A 21,915-nucleotide genomic window follows, 5' to 3' on the forward strand; every position below is an offset into this window, starting at 1 on the left:
TCGAATTTGCTTAGGACATTGAACTTGTAATTACATCTGGTTGCCAAGCAAGTGAATGGTTTGCATCTGGAGTGTATGGTCGATTGAAACGGTGGAGCATGTGTTGTTATATTGTTGTAAGTATGTTGAAGAGAGGGAAGATTGAAGTGTGGGGTCATTGAGGTTGGAATGGGTTTGGAAGGCGATGGAGGAGGGTCTATTAGAACTTAGTAGGGATCTTTTTTATTTTCTCAGAAGTACTGAGCTAGGTAGTAGGATTTAGAAATGTTGTAAACCGTAATCGACCACACTCCAGCACAGTAGGTGGCGGCATGCACATTTAATGTTGGTTTGCGGACAGCCATTACATCATAGAAGAAGTAGCGTTGGACGCTAGCTAATTATCTAAGCTCAACTGGCTGACAAGCTGGCTAGCTAACGTTATTTTTCCTCGCAGAAACAAAAACGGAACTAGCTACATACCAAGTGAATTGAAATTAGAAACAAAACCGGGACAATGAAGACGCGGATAGACACTGAATTTGTACTTGTGTTCACGTTAGTTGCCTTTAGTACTTGTTCAGGATTCTACCTTCCGGGTTTAGCCCCAGTGAGTTTTTGTGAAGATGTTAAAGGAGGCGATGATTGTCAGGTAAATTTACACATTTGGTCTTTTTTTACGGACTGACATGGTCGCACGTGGTTATTTCGCTGTAAACTAACTAGTTTGTGCATCAAATTGACGGTTTAATGTTACATTTGTTTTTTGTTTATTTCCCTCCGACTGGCTAGCTAGTTACGGGGTTTGTTCCTAGCGTTATTTAGCTAGCTGCATGCTAATCAAGTGACAGATACTGTTGCACTAGCTACCAAAGCTATTCACTAGCTAAACTACCAAACATTAACGTAACGTTAACAGTTGTTGCTAGCTGACTAGTCTTGATTTGAAGTGGTTTACATTATTAGTTAGTCTGCAACTTGTCGTCACGGCTGGCTAGTAAGATAACTACAAAACATTTGCTCTTGAGAACCCAAGGCATTCTGCCTTATCTCAAGCAAGGTTCTCAGTTGTAAGCACTGCTTACCGGTATGACCATGTTAACTACAATCCCGATACTGTTTTAACGTTTAGAAACGCCAATCACCACTTGCGATACCGTTTTCGAAACATATGGAACTTATATTTTCTGAGAATCTTAAAAATAAAGACATACACTTACTGTATGTAGCAGGTTTGAACAGATCAATATGGCTTTTTACGTCCAGCCGACGAACTAACGTTACACTCCCCAGTTATTCTAAGAGAACAGGTGGACATGCTAGATGGCTAATTAACACAGACGGTCGCCTCTCTGTCCTCCTTAAACAAGGACTGTAACATGGAGGTATGACGATGTGGGAACCCTAATCCCCATAAAGGGTGTGTAGTAATTTAACCTTTAGTTTTCATAAAATTATTTACTGGCTGATATGAAAGATAAGTCAATTTTGTTTCCAAAACCGTACAGCAAAATATGCGTGTTAAAGGCCCAGTGCAGTCAGAAACGTGATATCTCCGTGTTTATCTCCACACTGAGGTTGGACTAATATTGTGAAAATGATAATGCCCTTTTAGTGTGAGTAAGAGCTGTTCCTAACCTCTGGCAATAACAGCTAATTATCAGTCCCCCCTCCACCACTCAGAACACTCCCAGATAGTCCTAGCAAAATTCTTGCTTGAGAAATTACCCTAAGAAGCTATTTTTGACAATTTTGTTTAAAAACAATCACAGTAATGCACTTAAAGGTGCTACGCATTTTTGCTTTATTTTTCCATGGCTATTTCTTAAAATGTCCATAATATATCTGGCGCTAATAGGTACGTTAGTGTTTCACAGTATTATTTAATCGCCAGTGTTGTGATCGGCCATGATATTCGCCAAAACCACTGTTCGAAGCTGGTGGACCAAAACCGAAACTAACAGTCGTTTTCGTCCACCGGTTTCAAACAACTGTAAAAATGATATTTGTTGTTACTGAAAATATATTTCACAGCAATTTGGATAGTACAATGATTCCCTACACCATTCAGTGCTTGTTGTATTATTAAACTGACTTCAAAACACAGGCCTCTGTGTGTTTATGACCTAAATTACATGCGCGTGTACAGTATATTCGTAGCATCTGTCAACCCATGTTAGTAGTTGCATATTAGATATCCCCTCTTTCTACATTCCTAACGGATATTTTCTGTCACATCCGCTTGCATGTGCGTGTTGACAAAGGTGTTTTCCCGCTAATTGCATTATGGACGGAACATTCGCGCGTAGCCTGCTGCCTTGTGCGTATTGCTGCGCTTATAATGTGATGAAATAATATAAATGTCTATCAACATGACGGATGCATGCATACTAACCGTAGTCTTGCAGGTGTTTGCAAGGTTTAGTGCATGTGCCAGGTGATCTAAATCGCAACTTCTGCACCGGCGCTCAAAAAAGTTGGGTAAAAATGTTCGATCATTTTAAGGATCAACCCCATGGGCAATCGTTGGAGTAAATTATAATTTTATTCAACACTTTTGCTTCTAAGTTAATCTTCCATGTTTGGGCAGTGCTTTGACTGTATCCCTGTAAGTGGTATCGCACAGATTTATTATGCAACATGCCTGTATGACCATCTCTCTCCTTCCTTAGACTCTCATCCAGCTGTTTGTGAATCGCTTGGACTCAGTGGAATCAGTTCTGCCCTATGAATATGACGTGTAAGTAGTAGCCAATGTTATTATAGTTGTGTTTTTGTATTCGTTTTTATTTCTATTAGATCTTTGTTTTTAATTTGAAATTCTGTTTGGTTTCAGTTTCAGACTTGATTGGCTAGTTGTTATTTAGTTCAGTTGTATACAAATATTACATTTTTATATGATTTATTTTGTGTTAGTGTTAGGGACCGAAAGCATGCATGTGAGGTAATTTCCAGTTCATAAGAGCATGTCAAATTTGGTGTCAGTTGAAAGCGAAGAGTCTAAAAAATAAAAAAATTAAAAAATTAAGGCATACAGTGCATTTGGAAAGTAATCAGACCCCCTGAAGTTTTCAAAATATTGTTACGTTACAGGCTTATTCTAAAATGGATGAAATACTAATTTCCCCTCATCAATCTACACACAATACCCCATAATGACAAATTAAAATAGGTTTTTAAAAACAGAAATGCGTTATTTACATAAGTATTCAGACCCTTTGCTATGAGACTCGAAATTGAGCTCGAATAAGCAGACGCCTATCTAGATAAGGTCCCAGAGTTGACAGAGCAAAAACCAAGCCATGAGGTCGAAGGAATTGTCCATAGAGCTCCGAGACAGGGTTGTGTTGAGGCATAGATCTTGGGAAGATTACCAAAAAATGTCTGCAGCATTGAAGGTCCCCAAGAAGGTCCTCCATCATTCTTAAATGGAAGAAGTTTGGAACCACCAAGACTCTTCCAAGAGCTGGTCATCTGGCTAAACTGAGCAATCGGGGGAGAAGGGCCTTGGTCAGCGATGTGGCCCGATGGTCACTCTGACAGCTCTGAAATGGTGGAATTACCCCCCCCCCCCCCCCCAAAAAAAAGCTTCAAAACACCATTCGATTTTGCACACAGTTTAGAAGAAAAATAAACTAAAACTGAACATAATACATGACTGTTTTTATTTTAGTTAGTTTTGGAGTCATAGATAATAGTTTGAGTATATTCTTTATTTTAATTTTTACAACATTTTCTCTTCATGATTAATTCAAGTTTTTATTTACTTTAACTTTGGCGGCAGCTCTGGCTGGTACATACCTCTGTCTACCGTATCTTACTTTTGTTAGATCATTGCACATTCATTGTCAACAAATTTATTTCACAGCTTTGACTTCTGCAAAGATGACAACGAGAGGAGACCGTCTGAGAACCTGGGCCAGGTGCTATTTGGTGAGAGAATTGAGACGTCGCCATACAAGGTAGGGCACCTCTGTCATCACAGGTTTCATTGATAGTCTGGCATGTACCACCAGGCTTTAATTACACTAAAGGTCCTCTGGGCCCAGCTTTTCAGGTATTGGATTCCATTGTTTTGTGTTGCTCAATCACTCCAGACAAGACCGGTTATTCAAGCTGCCCTGTTCTTCCTGTTATACCCATTTATGTGTTACTTTATGGCAGTGTCAAGAGTTTTTATTCTTCACTTTCCTTCAGTTCTCATTCAAAAAAGACGAGAAATGCAAGAAATTGTGCACCAAAACCTATGTGAAGGATAAAACTGAGGATAAGAACATGCTGGACTTCCTCAAGAGAGGAATGCAGTTGAACTACCAGCACCATTGGTGAGCTAATCATTCTCCTTCTCCTGAATAGGTTGAGATACTTGTAGTTAATTCTACAGAAAATGGGTCTGCTTACCCCCTTACCCCCAGGCATAGTAAGGCCCCTTAGCAGGTGGATGAACGTGGATGAACGGGAGACAGATTTTGTGTCAACCAAATCACTTGCAGGGCTTTTCCAGTTTGAGAGTTTTTTAAAATTGGGTTAAACAAAATATGTGTTTGTTTTCAGGATTGTTGACAACATGCCAGTCACCTGGTGCTATGATGTGGAAGACAGTCAGAAATACTGCAATCCTGGATTCCCCATTGGCTGCCTCGTCACCACCGAAGGGCGCGCTAAAGATGCCTGTGTCATCAATGTGAGCCATACTTTTACAATATCTCACACACAGGATGGTTGCCCAATATCTATCTGATAACACCAGAGATTGTAGCTATGCCAATTCTAGTTCAGGGCAGGCTGTGTTGTGAAATGGTAATATTCAGTAGTAACAACATCATTAGGTTGGACCATGAGTGGGGTGTGTGTGTCGTATTAGGGTGAGTCAGTGAGTCGTGCTGTTTTTATAATAGCTCTAATGATAACCTACTTTGAATATGATTGTGTTTAGTATGCACTATGTAATATGGGGTAATTGACTGGAATCTTTTCTCTTTTCAGTCCGAGTTCAACAAGAAGAACACATTTTACATCTTCAACCACGTGGACATCAAATTGACCTACCACAATGGGGAAGGGGAGGGGTGGAGAGGAGCTCGCCTGGTGGCTGCCACACTGGAGCCCAAGAGGTAAGAATTTCAGACGGCCAGATGGCGTAAATCAGGTGATGTATGAGCACATCTATTCCATTTTCATTAGCCGCACTTGAACATACTGGTGCTTCCATAGGTGGCCATGAATATGCACTGTTCTATACTCGATGAACAACTGTCTGCCACGTACGGTTGTTTAATATTATTGTTGATTAGTGTCATTTCCACATTTCAGCAGAGGAGTCCAAAACTCCTACTTTTTTTGCACTGCAGCGTGCATCTGGTATAGACAAGCAGAGTTTCATATGAAGCACTGGAAAGCCCACAACTTTATAATACTTTTTGAAATCGTTTTGTGTTGTAGCTAGTGGTCTTATGTGTGTTTGTGTGATTGACAGTATCAACAATGCTGACGCTGACAAACCTACATGTGAAGGCCCTCCCATGGAGGTTCCTGGAGAGTTTAGCAGTGATGTAAAAATCACCTACACCTACTCTGTCAGCTTCGAGGTACATTAGAACAGTTAACCACAAATTATTTGTTTTACACATACAAGTACACCATGTGTTTGGTTTAACAGCATAGTTCATAGAAGCATTAAAGTATTCTCTTTCTCAAATAATCATTTCTTCATTCACAGGAAAACAATGACATCAAGTGGGCCTCTAGATGGGACTACATTTTGGTCTCCATGCCTCACACCAACATCCAGTGGTTCAGGTACGCTAGGTCTCAGGTACGCTAGGTCTCAGGTACGCTAGGTCTCAGGTACGCTAGGTCTCAGGTACGCTAGGTCTCAGGTACGCTAGGTCTCAGGTACGCTAGGTCTCAGGTACGCTAGGTCTCAGGTACGCTAGGTCTCGCAACACTCAGCCTTGATAAGGGACTTACAGCACAGAAGTAGAGAAAATGTCTAACAGGCCTCTGAGAAGGCCCTTCCTTATCAGCAGACAACTGTTCTGTAAACACCAGCCTGAGAGACTTGTATGAAGTCAAAACCAAAAGGCAGTGACGTTTCCAGTCAATCACTATCAATAGATATGAGTTTAATCCATAATATACAGCATCTAGTCTAGTGACCAACCTGCACCTTAAATGTCACAAATGGAACACTGGAAATCATGTCTAACAAACTCCAAATATGCTAAACAGTATGTTGATCACTCTAAATGTAATAGGAACTTTAGTCTTGTTAAATATTCCCATTCCAGTGCTGTTATACAGTAGATTAGAGTGTGGTGCTCTTCTGCTGTCATGTTAATGCAGCATGGCTTGTGTTCCTTCCAGCATCATGAACTCTCTTGTCATCGTGCTCTTCCTGTCTGGCATGGTGGCTATGATAATGCTGAGGACCCTGCACAAGGACATCGCCAGGTACAACCAGGTGGACCAGGTAAAGAAACACACAGAGCAGCTCTTTGAGACACTCACCATCTCACTTCTCTGACCGTCAAACTATACGATCGTATGGAACCAAGTTACATGCAGCAAAACAGAACTGGATTATTCAGTTGCGTTCCATTGTACGCAAAGGAATCCTTCATGAGTGAATGGGGCAGATGGACGTGGCAGAAGATTCATCTGCCAAAAGTCATTTCTGTTCTGTATGTTGCCGAACCACAAGCATGAAACCTTTGTTGTAACATTTCATATTCACAGGAAGACTTGATAAAGGCTCCACCACCACAAGGAAAATCCATATTCTATGTAAGGAAAGCCATTTGAGCACAAATTGGGGATTGTTGGTGTGATTTCTGGGAGCTACCTCTTGAAGTGTCAGTGTAATTTGTAAACCTTTTAAAATGTGGTGTAGTGCAGGCCATCATTTACAGCTGAACAGTCCTTTGAATAAAAAAAATATAAAACAATCTTAACCACCACTGCTATTGGGCTAAACTGAGTTCTTGTCTACACCATATTTTACAGCCATTGGGTAACATGGTCATGTGGTTTATGCTACACTAGCAGGTGTTAGATGGGCTAAAGAGTCCCTCTTGGTGATTGGCTGATCTGTAACGAAGCAATTTGAATATGCATACATTTGACCATTCCATTGGTTCTGATTGGTTGTGGTGCACTCTAACCCAACAGGAGGATGCCCAGGAGGAGTCTGGGTGGAAGCAGGTGCACGGGGATGTGTTTAGGCCTCCCAGGAAGGGCATGCTGCTTTCTGTGTTCCTCGGCCAGGGAACCCAAATCTTCATCATGACCTTCATCACCCTCTGTAAGTAACTCTTCCTCAGATGCTTTAAAACCTCTTAAGGATCTGACCCTTTCTTTTACATTTTTGCATAAAATGACATACCCAAATCTAACTGCCTGAAGCAAGGATATGCATATTCTTGATACCATTTGAAAGGAAACACTTTGAAGTTTGTGAACATTTTAAATTAATGTAGGAGAATATAACACAAATATATATTTTTTTGTACCATTTTTTAAATTTAAGAGAAAGGCCATAATGTATTATTCCAGCCCAGGCTCAATTTAGAATTTGGCCACAAGATGGCAGCAGTGTATGTGGAAAGTTTTAGACTGATCCAATGAACCATTGCATATCTGTTAAATGTTATATCAAGACTGTCCAAATGTGCCTAATTGGTTTATTAAAACATTTTCAAGTTCATAATTGTGCAGTCTCCTCAAGCAATAGTATGGTATTCTTTCACTGTAATAGTTACTGTAAATTGGACAGTGCAGTAAGATTAACAAGAATTTAAGCTTTCTGCCCATATCAGATATGTCTGTCCTGGGATTTTTTTTGTTACTTACAACCTCATGCTAATCACATTAGTCTACGTTAGCTCAATCATCTCGTGGTGGGGACACCGATACCGTGGAGGTTAATAAGCAACGTAAAATCACATTGCCTTACAGCATCTTCAGAAGATGGTTTATTCAACATGAACTCAAGTCTACATGACCTATAGGGAAGAGTTTTTAATGGCGTAATAATAATTATCTTATTGACATTTTACTAGAGTAATAGTGGTAGTATTACTGTAGTGGTAGTATTCTCTGTAGTGATGGTGACATCGGTTTGACTCCTCTAGTCCTGGCCTGCCTGGGGTTCCTGTCTCCAGCTAATCGAGGGGCTCTGATGACCTGTTCTGTGGTGCTGTGGGTTCTGCTGGGCACCCCTGCAGGATACGTGTCAGCACGCCTCTACAAGAGTAAGCCCCATTTGACATACTCATCAACGAACCACCCGTGAATTCATTTAATAAGATTGAGTTTGAGAAGGGAATGATATGAATGCAAAACAAATCATTTCAGTGCTACAGTGATCAGGACAGTATGATATTCCCTCCAACCATTCAGTTAGATATGTATTTCTGCCTGAATAGTCTGTATTCTGTATGCCCAGTTTATAGCTTATGATTTGAACCCTTATTTCCCCATGTGTCCTCAGCTTTCGGTGGTGAGAAATGGAAGACCAATGTCCTGTTGACAGCACTGTTGTGTCCAGGGTAGGTCAGCTGTTCGCTGTATGTACTGTAACATCCAAAGCTGCATTCATTTGATATTCTCCTTAACAGGGAGATATGTACAGAGGCTTCACATCTGTCTCTCCCTTCCCCAGGATTGTGTTTGCAGACTTCTTCCTGATGAACTTGATCCTGTGGGTGGAAGGCTCGTCAGCTGCCATCCCCTTCGGCACGCTGGTGGCCATCTTAGCTCTGTGGTTTGGTATCTCCGTGCCCCTCACCTTCATCGGTGCTTACTTCGGCTTCAAGAGACCCGTGAGTCTCAAATCAGATCCCCTTGTCCATGGAATCTTATTCATTATGATTTAATTGGCAAAACTGGCCCCAGATCAGCACAACTACTTTGAGCTGGATTATGAATACGGGCCCTGATATTTTGCCCACTTTAAAAGCCAGCCCTTTCTAATGTGATGTACAACTTTCCATTTCTTGATGAGTTGCCACCCCTCTCTTGCTCCATTCTACAGGCCATTGAGCAGCCGGTGAGAACCAACCAGATCCCCAGACAAATCCCAGAACAGTCGTTCTTCACCAAGCCTGTCCCCGGCATCGTCATGGGGGGCATCCTGCCCTTCGGCTGCATTTTCATCCAGCTCTTCTTCATCCTCAATAGCATCTGGTAGGAAGCCATTTCTATTATATAAAACAACTGTAATGCTGTTGTGTGTGTCCTGTCACCTGTCCGACCGTCTGTCTGTTGCTGATCTTTCTGGTAGAACCGACTCGCCTGCTGGGAGACTTGTTTGACTGACTTCATTGATTGATGTAATAGTTAAATGTTTTTATCTTCTGTTCCAGGTCTCACCAGATGTACTACATGTTTGGTTTCCTCTTCCTGGTCTTCATCATCCTCCTCATCACCTGCTCTGAGGCTACCATCCTGCTATGCTACTTCCACTTGTGTGCGGAGGTGAGAGGAAACCATACTATTCAGTGCCTTCTTTCAGAATGGCCTACTGAAACGTGTAGGTGTACATTTACTGTAATGTGGACGATGGTGTACTAGGAAACACCATTAAACATTTACCAGGGTAACTGCTTCAACCATAATAGCCAACGTAATAACTCTTTCAAATCCAGAATGTCTGTAGCGAAACCTTGTGTTTCCTGTAGGACTACCACTGGTGGTGGCGTTCGTTCCTGACCAGCGGTTTCACGGCCGTCTACCTGTTCGTCTACGCCGTCCACTACTTCTTCTCCAAGCTGCAGATCGTAGGAGCAGCCAGCACCATCCTCTACTTCGGCTACACCTCCATCATGGTGCTCATCTTCTTCCTCTTCACAGGTGAGTGGTCTGGGAACACTGCGTGAGCGAGGTTTATGAACGTGATAGTTAAACAGGCCGGTGTGCGTCTCAATGAACCATTAGCTTGTATTATTTGCGAAGACCTGTCCTATTGTTTGTTCATGGACTATGGTTAAGAGGCGTTAACCCGCCCGTCCTTCAACACATACCGCTTGCAGTTTTATGAATGGCGGTGACAAATCTTCTGGAGTAGCGATCTGTCCCAGAGGCATTGTGTTGTAAAGACTATAAGCGGGAGAATGAGGTGGGGTTTGCAATGGAAATTGCTAAGTGTTTGAAGAAGCCGGGTTGATTAACATCAAAGGGGCTGCTCAGCCCGGCCCTGTACACACTTGCTAGGATCCAGGAACCCTATCCCATTCCAGTGACGACATAGACCAAGGAATGCGCAAGTATTGTTTGCTCAACCCCCCTCCCCCCGTGACAGGCGTCACACCTCTGGTTCCTCTAGTTTTACTGGCAGTACAGCTGTACTTTGCTAAATGCACTTAGACTTTTACCGCAGACATTTCCTTCTTACGGCAACATTTTAAAGAAGTCTCCTTGGAGATGCTGGAGTGCATCCTTTAAACTGAGACCAAATAAAGACTCATCATTTTTTAAATTTTCTTGATCATAATGGTAAATGAACGGTGTGCAGCTTGTAGTCTTAATGTGGTAATTTATACTGCAGAGGAATACAAACCAGTCTTCTAAATGGGTTGTATTTAGTGGCTTTCCCTCTTCCTGGTTCCTGTGCCAAGTTTGGCACTGAGCAGCTCATTCATATGCTGAGAGGAGGGAGAAAGACCAGACAGACTGTGTTCCACACAGTGAACTCCTCCCACTACTTAATGGAAAAGAGCTGGTCGTAGGAGCTGTGGCCGAACAGCACTCAGCCATGCTCTCTGACCACCTCTCCATGTTCCTACTCTTAAATTATACATGTTCATCTATAGTATTCATCAAACCTGATTTATTTTTTTGTAATACATTTTAGCCAAGCTCAAGATCAATAGACCCTCCCCTGGTCTCCTCAGTGGGACATTTGACTGGATTTGACCTATTATTAGCACTATTAAAACCGAGCACGCGTTTTAAACAAACGAATACCGGACGTATTTGTGAATTGCTGCTTGTAGTAGTTGATCAATGGTTAGCCCTCCTATAGGTGTTGGTTTTAGAGAGAGGGTAGCTTTCGTCTCCTAGAAAATAAACGTGAGGCAGCGCCCAATTTACCGGTTGCCATGGATTCTAATAGATGCACCAGCATCCCTGACTACGGCTGTTATGGCAACTTTCCCTCGCCGGCACTGAAAATATATAGCTGTGTACCAGGAGGAGAGCAATGTGGGCGATTACTGGGTATCCACATTCACAACAACAATACTGCCTCTCACCCTCTTTCCTTCCTGTGATGTGGAACGGGTAGAAATGGACACAGGGTTGACATGGTAACGGCACTTCGACCCCGTCTGGCCTTTGCTTACACACACACCACACACACACTTGTGACCTAGGACACAATTTAAGGAAAGTCAATACAAAACTACTCCTGAAGTAATGAGTTTCTCTCTCCCGAAATATTATATAGACCTATGATCTTATGGCGACCTCCTATCAGATGGATCCTAATAAATCAAGTTAAAATCATAGGCATTTACCGTCTTAAGGGCCAGATGTAGCCTATATCACCGAAACAGTGTCAGCCTCCATCTTAAGACTGCGATAAGCAATATTGGGATGGGCTGGCAGAAGATCCATCAATCTAAAATAACGGGCCTTCATCGGAATAATTCTAATCTGCCCCATTTCAGATTTTTACCGAATCCTCGTCCTTCCCATTTCACCTCGTCTCAACTTTGTTCAGAACTTAATCCAGGAGTCTCTTGTATGGCTCTCATTGACCCGTCAGATACGGGTGTTCAACGTAAAAAATAAAAATAAAAATTTAAATGATTTTTTGCCCAATTAAATTGTTCTCTCTAGAGAGGAGCTCAAACATCAGTGTCACTTCATTTCCACTCTGACAAACTGAATGGTTTATATGTACAGGTAACAGCCAAAATAAATTAAGCATTAATATAAAGTGTCTTGATAGGGCGTTGAGACAGAACAGCTTCAATGCACCTTGGCATACACAATATATACAAAAGTATGTGGACATCCCTTCAAATTTGTGGATTCGGCTAGTTCAACCACATCCGTAACTGACAGGTATAAAATCGAGCAAACAGCCAGGCACTCTCCATAGACAAAGATTGCCGGTAGAATGGTCTTACTAAAGCGCTCAGTGTATTTCAACGTGGCACGGTCATAGGATGCCACCTTTCCAACAAGTCAGTTCGTTAGATATAGGCTCAGTCGCAAAGTGGAAGGCCACACAAGCTCACAGAACAGGGCTGAAGCGAGTAAAAACGTCTGTCCTCGTTTGCAACACTCACTACCCAGTTCCAATCTGCCTCTGGAAGCAACGTCAGCACAATAACTGTTCGTCTGGAGCTTCATGAAATTGGTTTCCATGGCTGAGCAGCCGTACACAAGCCTATGATCACCATACGCAATGCCAAGTGTCAGCTGGAGTGGTGTAAAGCTCGCCGCCATTGGACTCTGGGGCAGTGGAAACACGTTCTCTGGGGTGATGAATCACGTTTCACCATCTGGCAGTCTTACAGACGAATCTGGGTTTGGCGGATGCCAGGAGAACATTACCTGCCCCAATTCATAATGACAACTGAAGTTTTGATGCCAGCCCCAGGCCATGGCATGTGGCTTGCATCGTTTTCATGCTCAACAAACCTTTCAGTGAATGGGGTCATTGTCATCCTATGGAGGGGCATAGCCATGGTATCCAAAATAATGTTCTGCCCAGCATTTTTTAGACATGACCCTAGGCACGATGGGATGCTAATTGCTTAATTAAGGAACCACACCTGTGTGGAAGCACCTGATTTGTATCTGTCATTTCTCAAGTGTTTCCATTGTTTTGGCAGCTACCTGTATGTGGCTGTAAAAGACCTGTACAGCTTGTACATTACACCCATGTCTTACAGTGTATTTACAGTCCTTCAGAAAGTATTCACACCCTTTGACTTTTTCCACATCTTACTCTTACAGCCTGAATTGTTTTTGTTTACTGGCCTACACACAGTACCCCATAATGTCAAAGTGGATTTTTCATATTTTTTGTTGCCATTTTTACAAATTAATAAAAAGCTGAAATGTCTTGAGTCAATAAGTATTCAACCCCTTTGCTATGGCAAGCCTAAATAAAAGTAAAACATTTGCTTAACTAGTCACCTAATAAGTTGCACTCTGTGTGCAATAGTGTTTAACATACTTTTTGAATGACTACATCTCTGTAACCCACACATACAATTATCTGTAAGGGAGGTTTTCCAATGCCTCGCAAAGAAGGACATCTATAGAGAACCACAGTATGAGTCATAATACCCATAAAATCTAGCGGTCAAACAAGGAAATGGTTCCAATTTGTTTTTCACCATTCATTTTTCCCATAGAGTATTTTAAAAACACTTAAAAACGGGCTGGGTTTCTTGTAGACTTACCCTGGCGTGATGTTTTGATAACTCTGTAAATGTCTCTAGGCCAAGGTGACTTAAAGGATAATGGAGAAATGTGGCACAATCCAGGTGTGGAAAGCTTTTGAGACTTTTTTTTTTTTTAACTAGGCAAGTCGGTTAAGAATAAATTCTTATTTACAATGACGGCCTACACCGGCCACTACCGGACGATGCTGGGCCAATTGTGCGCCACCCTATGGGGACTCTCAATCACGGCCGGTTGTGATTCAGCATGGATTCGAACCAGGGTGTCTGTAGTGACGACTCTAGCGCTGAGATGCAGTGCATTAGACCGCTGCACCACTCGGGAGCCAACTTATCCAGAAAAACTCACAGCTGTAATCGCTGGCAAAGGTGCTTCTACAAAGTATTGACGCAGGGGTATGAATACTTATGGAAATGAGATATTTCTGTATTTCATTTTCAATAAATGTGTCATTATGGGGTATTGTGTGTAGATGGGTAAGAAAATAATTATATACAGTCGTTGGCAAAAGTTTTGAGAATGACACATTGATTTCCACAAAGTTTTCTGCTTCAGTGTCTTTAGATATTTGTCAGGTGTTACTGTGGAATACTGAAGTATAATTACAAGCATTTCAAAAGTGTTGAAGGCTTTTATTGACAATTACATGAAGTTGATGCAAAGAGTCAATATTTGCAGTGTTGACCCTTCTCTTTCAAGACCTCTGCAATCCGCCCTGGCATGCTGTCAATTAACTTCTGGGCCACATCCTGACTGATGGCAGCCCATTCTTGCATAATCAATGCTTGGAGTTTGTCAGAATTTGTGGGGTTTTGTTTGTCCACCCGCCTCTTGAGGATTGACCACAAGTTCTCAATGGGATTAAGGTCTTGGGTAGTTTCCTGGCCATGGACCCAAAATATTGATGTTTTGTTCCCCGAGCCACTTAGTTAATCACTTGACTTATGGCAAGTTGCTCTATCATGCTGGAAAAGGCATTGTTAGTCACCAAACTGTTCCTGGATGGTTGGGAGAAGATGCTCTTGGAGGATGTGTTGGTACCATTCTTTATTCATGTATGTGTTCTTAAGCAAAATTGTGAGTGAGCCCACTCCCTTGGCTGAGAAGCAACCCCACACATGAATGGTCTCAGGATGCTTTACTGTTGGCATGACACAGGACTGATGGTAGCGCTCACCTTGTCTTCTCCGGACAAGCTTTTTTCCGGATGCCCCAAACAATCGGAATGGGGATTCATCAGAGAAAACAACTTTACCCCAGTCCTCAGCAGTCCAATCCCTGTACCTTTTGCAGAATATCAGTCTGTCCCTTATGTTTTTCCTGGAGAGAAGTGGCTTCTTTGATACCCTTCTTGACACCAGGCCATCCTCCAAAAGTCTTCGCCTCACTGTGCATGCAGATGCACTCACACCTGCCTGCTGCCATTCCTGAGCAAGCTCTGTACTGGTGGTCCCCCGATCCCGCAGCTAAATCAACTTTAGGAGGTGGTCCTGGCGCTTGCTGGACTTTCTTGTGCGCCCTGAAGCCTTCTTCACAACAATTGAACCGCTCTCCTTGAAGTTCTTGATGATCTGATAAATGGTTGATTTTCGTGCAATCTTACTGGCGGCAATATCCTTGACTGTGAAGCCCTTTTTGTGCAAAGGAATAATGACAGCACGTGATTCCTTGCAGGTAACCATGGTTGACAGAGGAAGAACAATGATTCCAAGCACCACCCTCCTTTTGAAGTCTGTTATTCGAACTCAATCAGCATGACCGAGTGATCTCCAGCCTTGTCCTCGTCAACACTCACACCTGTGATAACGAGAGAATCACTGACATGTCAGCTGGTCCTTTTGTGGCAGGGCTGAAACGCAGTGGAAATGTTTTGGGGGGATTTAGTTCATTTGCATGGCAACGGGCCATTGCAATTAATTGTAATTCATCTGATCACTTTTCATAACATTCTGGAGTATATGCAAATTGCCATCATACAGAGGCAGCAGACTTTGAAAATTAATATTTGTGTCATTCTCAACTTTTGGCCACGACTTTACAGTACCAGTCAAGTTTAGACACCTAGTCATTCAAGAGTTGTTTTTTTTTTTTTTTTTTTACTGTTTTCTACATAGTGTTGATGTCTACACCTATTATTATACTATGAAATACCACATATGGAATCATGTAGTAACCAGAAAAGTATGAAACAAATTAAAATATATTTTAGATTCTTCAGAAGTAGCCACCCTTTGCCTTGGTGACAGCTTTGCACACACTTGGTGTTCTCTCAACCAGCTTCACCTGGAATGCTTTTCCAACAGTCTTGAAGGAGTACCCACATATGCTGAGCACTTATTGGCTGCTTTTCCTTCATTCTGCAGTCCAACTCATCCCAAACCATCTCAATTGAGTTAAGGTGGGGTGCTTTTTGGAGGCCAAGTCATCTGATGCATCACTCCATCACCCTCCTTCTGGGTCAAATAGACCTTATACAGCCTGAACGTGTGTTGGGTCATTGTCCTTTTGAAAACCAAATGATAGTCCCACTAAGCGCAAACTAGATGGGATGGCGTATCGCTGCAGAATGCTGTGGTAGCCATGCTGGTGCCTTTTGAATTCTAAATAAATAACTGACCGTGTCACCAGTAAAGCACCATCACACCTTCTACATGTTTCATGGTGGGAACCACACATGCGGAGATCAACCGTTCACCTATTCTGCGTCTCATAAAGAGAATCTCAAATTTGGACCCATCAGACCAAATGACAGATTTCCACCGCTCTAACATTGCTCATGTTTCTTGTCCCAAGCAAGTCTTCTTCATATTGGAGTCCTTTAGTAGTGGTTTCTTTGCAGACATTCGACCATGAATGCCTGATTCACGCAGTCTCAACAGTTGATGTTGAGATGTCTGTTACTTGTGAAGCATTTATTTGGGCTGCAATTTCTAAGACTGGTAACTAATGAACTTACCTCTGCTGCAGAATATAACTCTAGGTCTTCCTTTCCTGTGGTGGTCCTCATGAGAACCAGTTTCATCATAGCACTTGAAGGAACTTTCAAAGCTCTTGAAATTGTCTATTGACTGACTTTCATGTCTTACAGTAATGATGGGCTGTCATTTCTTTGCTTATTTAAGATATTCATGCCATAATATGGACTTAGCCCTATTTGGTAAAATACCATCTTCTGTATACCAACCCTACCTTGTCACAACACAACTGATTGTCTCAAAACGCATTAAGGAAAGAAATTCCACAAATTAACTTAACAAGGCACACCTGATAATTGAAATGTGTTCCAGGTGACTGACTACCTCATGAAGCTGATTGAGAGAATGCCAAGTATGCAAAGCTGTCAAGGCAAAAGGTGGCTACTTTTAAGAATCTAAAATCAATTCTGATCTGTTTTAAACACTTTTTTGGTTACTACATGATTCCATGTCTTATTTCATAGTTTTGATGTCTTCACTATTATTCTAAAATGTTGAAAATAGTACAAATAAAAACCCTTGAATGAGTAGGTGTGTGTGTCCAAACTTTTGACTGTGTGTGTTATTTAATCCATGTTGAATTCAGGCTGTAACGCAACAAAATGTGATATGTCAAATGGTATGAATTAATCGGTCGACCTCTAATCGGAATGGCTGATTTAATTAGGGCCGATTTCAAGTTTTCATAACAATCAGAAATCGGTATTTATGTGCGCCAACTTTTTTTTTCTTTTACACCTATATTTAACTAGGCAATTCAGTTAAGAACATATTCTTATTTTCAATGACTGCCTAGGAACGGTGGGTTAACTGCCTCGGTCAGGGGTGGAAAGACAGATTTTCACCTTGTCAGCTCGGGGGATTCAATCTTGCAACCTTACTCACAGTTAATAACTAGTCCAACTCAATAACGACCTGCCTCTCTCTCTCGTTGCACTCCACAAGGAGACTGACTGCCTGTTATGCAAATGCAGTAAGCCAAGGTAAGTTGCTAGCTAGCATTAAACTTATCTTATAAAAAAACAAATCAATCAATCATAATTACTAGTTAACTACGCATGGTTGAGGATATTACTAGATATTATCTAGCGTGTCCTGCGTTTGCAAATAATCTGACTGAGCATACAAGTATCTAAGTATCTGACCCAACGGTGGTAGGCAGAAGCAGGCGCGTAAACATTCATTCAAACAGCACTTTCGGGCGTTTTGCCAGCAGCTCTTCGTTGTGCGTCAAGCATTGCGCTGTTTGACTTCAAACCTATCAACTCCCGAGATGAGGCTGGTGTGAATGAAGTGAAATGGCTGGCTAGTTAGCGCGCGCTAATAGCGTTTCAAACTTCACTCGCTCTGAGCTTTGGGGTGGTTGTTTCCCTTGCTCTGCATGGGCAATGCTGCTTCGGTGTGTTGCTGTTTCGAGCCCAGGGAGGAGCGAGGAGAGGGACGAAAGCTATACTGTTACACTGGCAATACTAAAGTGCCTATAAGAACATCCAATAGTCAAAGGTTAATGAAATACAGTGCCTTGCGAAAGTATTCGGCCCCCTTGAACTTTACGACCTTTTGCCACATTTCAGGCTTCAAACATAAAGATATAAAACTGTATTTTTTTGTGAAGAATCAACAACAAGTGGGACACAATCATGAAGTGGAACGACATTTATTGGATATTTCAAACTTTTTTAACAAATCAAAAACTGAAAAATTGGGCGTGCAAAATTATTCAGCCCCTTTACTTTCAGTGCAGCAAACTCTCTCCAGAAGTTCAGTGAGGATCTCTGAATGATCCAATGTTGACCTAAATGACTAATGATGATAAATACAATCCACCTGTGTGTAATCAAGTCTCCGTATAAATGCACCTGCACTGTGATAGTCTCAGAGGTCCGTTAAAAGCGCAGAGAGCATCATGAAGAACAAGGAACACACCAGGCAGGTCAGAGATACTGTTGTGAATAAGTTTAAAGCCGGATTTGGATACAAAAAGATTTCCCAAGCTTTAAACATCCCAAGGAGCACTGTGCAAGCGATAATATTGAAATGGAAGGAGTATCAGACCACTGCAAATTTACCAAGACCTGGCCGTCCCTCTAAACTTTCAGCTCATACAAGGAGAAGACTGATCAGAGATGCAGCCAAGAGGCCCATGATCACTCTGGATGAACTGCAGAGATCTACAGCTGAGGTGGGACACTCTGTCCATAGGACAACAATCAGTTGTATATTGCACAAATCTGACCTTTATGGAAGAGTGGCATGAAGAAAGCCATTTCTTAAAGATATCCATAAAAAGTGTCGTTTAAAGTTTGCCACAAGCCACCTGGGAGACACACCAAACATGTGGAAGAAGGTGCTCTGGTCAGATGAAACCAAAATTGAACTTTTTGGCAACAATGCAAAACGTTATGTTTGGCGTAAAAGCAACACAGCTGAACACACCATCCCCACTGTCAAACATGGTGGTGGCAGCATCATGGTTTGGGCCTGCTTTTCTTCAGCAGGGTCAGGGAAGATGGTTAAAATTGATGGGAAGATGGATGGAGCCAAATACAGGACCATTCTGGAAGAAAACCTGATGGAGTCTTCCTGATGGGACGGAGATGTGTCTTCCAACAAGACAATGATCCAAAACATAAAGCAAAATCTACAATGGAATGGTTCAAAAATAAACATATCCAGGTGTTAGAATGGCCAAGTCAAAGTCCAGACCTGAATCCAATCGAGAATCTGTGGAAAGAACTGAAAACTGCTGTTCACAAATGCTCTCCATCCAACCTCACTGAGCTCGAGCTGTTTTGCAAGGAGGAATGGGAAAAACTTTCAGTCTCTCGATGTGCAAAACTGATAGAGACATACCCCAAGCGACTTACAGCTGTAATCACAGCAAAAGGTGGCGCTACAAAGTATTAACTTAAGGGGGCTGAATAATTTTGCACGCCCAATTTTTCAGTTTTTGATTTGTTAAAAAAGTTTGAAATATCCAATATATGTCGTTCCACTTCATGGTGTGTCCCACTTGTTGTTGATTCTTCACAAAAAAATACAGTTTTATATCTTTATGTTTGAAGCCTGAAATGTGGCAAAAGGTCGCAAAGTTCAAGGGGGCCGAATACTTTCGCAAGGCACTGTACAAATGGTATAGAGGGAAATAGTCCTATAATAACTACAACCTAAAACTTCTTACCAGGGAATATTGAAGACTCAGCTTTCATATGTTCGCATGTTCTGAGCAAGGAACTGAAACGTTAGCTTTCTTACATAGCACATATTGCACTTTTACTTTCTTCTCCAACACTTTGTTTTTGCATTATTTAAACCAAATTGAACATGTTTCATTATCTACTTGAGGCTAAATTGATTTTATTGATGTATTATATTAAGTTAAAAATAAATGTTAATTCAGTATTGTTGTAATTTATTTTTTAAATCGGCCGATTAATTGGTATCGGCTTTTTTGGTCCTCCAATAATCGGTATTGGCTTTTTTGGTCCTCCAATAATCGGTATAGGCTTTTTTGGTCCTCCAATAATCGGTATAGGCTTTTTTTGGTCCTCCAATAATCGGTATCGGCTTTTTTGGTCCCCCAATAATCGGCATCGGCTTTTTTGGTCCTCCAATAATCGGCATCGGCTTTTTTGGTCCTCCAATAATTGGCATCTGCTTTTTTGGTCCTCCAATAATTGGCATCGGCTTTTTTGGTCCTCCAATAATTGGCATCGGCTTTTTTGGTCCTCCAATAATCTGCATCGGCTTTTTTGGTCCTCCAATAATTGGCATCGGCTTTTTTGGTCCTCCAATAATCGGCATAGGCTTTTTTGGTCCTCCAATAATCGGCATCGGCTTTTTTGGTCCTCCAATAATCGGTATCGACGTTGAAAAATCATAATCGGTCGACCTCTAGTATGAATACTTTCTGAAGGCACTGTATTATACTGAGTGTGTAATGTAGTGTTTATTTTGTATACAGCAGTACTGTGTCTAAGAGTTTCCCCCCCCTATCTTCTTCCTCAGGCACAATTGGATTCTTTGCCTGCTTCTGGTTTGTAAATAAAATCTACAGTGTGGTGAAGGTGGACTAACGGAATGAGGGCCGGACTCCCTGCTCTCCCAGTGCAGCGCTTTTACAGTGACCGCTTTGAGGAAAGGAAGCCCTTTGAATGACTTGAAAACATCTCGTCTCAGATCTAGAGAGGTGAAGCCCTCAAACTTGATATGTTGCGGTCGTAATTATTTTGGCTTTTACCATCTAAGATTAATTGACATTTTGATTTGAGTTGCACCTTGATCTACGAGGTGAGTTCCAAAGATCTAAGTTAGCGGGTGACTGGTTAGGGGAGGGTGGTGAAGGATGTTCCAAAATGATGTTTTTCCCCATTTCTAATGTAAAAAAACAAACAAAAGTACTTTATTTTGCTTTTATATTCTCAGAAACCTAAACTTATATTTTTTATTTTTCACCAACTCTGCTGTATTCAGAAGATGTGTTGATACTTAAAGAATGTCACCTCTATGGATCTGTCCTTTACAACATTTCTGTTCTGTTTTGTTTTGTTTTTATATTTGTTTGGTGAGGTGAGGACGGGCTGTAGCATCCTAACCATTTAATGACCTGTACTATCGTTTTACAGTAATGGAATCTGTATAAATATCTGCAACTGACTCTGCCATGAAGAAATCTGTTTATTTTTCTGGCTATATTTTGGTTGATGTGAAAATAAGAATATGTAGTTAGAAACACATCTTTATCGTAAATTAATTTGCTATAACAGTAGAAATGTAAGCCAAAGCTTATGACTCATGTTTTTTTTTGTTTGGATTGTAATGTCTCACACAGCACAGGAGAATACAACTTGGTGGATGATGACGATACAGTATACCACATTTAGACATTTATTTCTTATTCTGTAACTTTCACTAGATGCATAAAACCTCTAATTTTCCCCACCTTTTTAAAGGGGCAAACCGGGATTGGTACATCTGTTTAATTTGGTTAAATCATATACAGCTGTTGATTATTGAAGAATATAACATGCCCAGCTGTTTACTAAAATAAGTGGCGCTGTGACCGCTTTTGTTTTTCAAATCTTGGATTGCCCCTTTTTTAAAGGCAAAGCATCAATCTCACTGCCACTCCATGGAAGGAGTTCAGATCAGCGTTGTTAAACTCTCGCTTTATTAATTTTTATAAATTAACTGTACACAAGCATCCTCAGACCATGTTGAGGGGAAAAAAATATATAGAAATCTTCACAAATGTCTAGTTTTTAAAGAAGTACTGCATATAAAACATTCGTTATTTACTTTAGTGTCACTATTTTACATGTTCAACGGGAAACATATCACACAATACTTTACAATGGTGATGATTGCCTTCCTTTTGATGTTTGATTGTCAACTAGCACTCAAGGTCAATTACCTTTAAACAAAATGGCTGAAAATTAAGATTCTCAGCACTCAAGTCTATTTCACTCATACTTAACACTTCAGGCTCTCAACAACATGCATACAGATAGATCACACTTACTGAAGGACTTCCACTCAG

General features: G+C 41.3%; 1 protein-coding gene across 2 annotated transcripts; it reads left to right on the top strand.

The window, feature by feature from the left end:
• The first annotated feature begins 317 nt into the window (after window positions 1–317).
• On the top strand, window positions 318–21,032 carry LOC139390978 (transmembrane 9 superfamily member 2-like). Of its 2 annotated transcripts, XM_071138419.1 has the most exons (18): window positions 346–631; window positions 2,652–2,719; window positions 3,848–3,941; window positions 4,177–4,304; window positions 4,534–4,663; window positions 4,966–5,093; window positions 5,456–5,567; window positions 5,699–5,778; window positions 6,346–6,451; window positions 6,718–6,765; window positions 7,150–7,282; window positions 8,112–8,231; window positions 8,471–8,528; window positions 8,642–8,801; window positions 9,014–9,165; window positions 9,345–9,456; window positions 9,660–9,831; window positions 20,385–21,032. In XM_071138419.1, exons 1-18 carry the CDS (start codon window positions 497–499, stop codon window positions 20,450–20,452), a joined length of 2,004 nt encoding a protein of 667 aa, XP_070994520.1. In that variant the 5' UTR covers window positions 346–496; the 3' UTR covers window positions 20,453–21,032. The 2 variants fall into 2 exon arrangements, with proteins under 2 accessions (XP_070994521.1, XP_070994520.1); XM_071138420.1 differs by lacking the exon at window positions 6,718–6,765 and having other exon boundaries at window positions 318–631.
• Window positions 21,033–21,915: the final 883 nt, after the last annotated feature.

The sequence above is a fragment of the Oncorhynchus clarkii genome, chromosome 31, assembly GCF_045791955.1.
Source record: "Oncorhynchus clarkii lewisi isolate Uvic-CL-2024 chromosome 31, UVic_Ocla_1.0, whole genome shotgun sequence".
Lineage (NCBI taxonomy): Eukaryota > Metazoa > Chordata > Actinopteri > Salmoniformes > Salmonidae > Oncorhynchus > Oncorhynchus clarkii.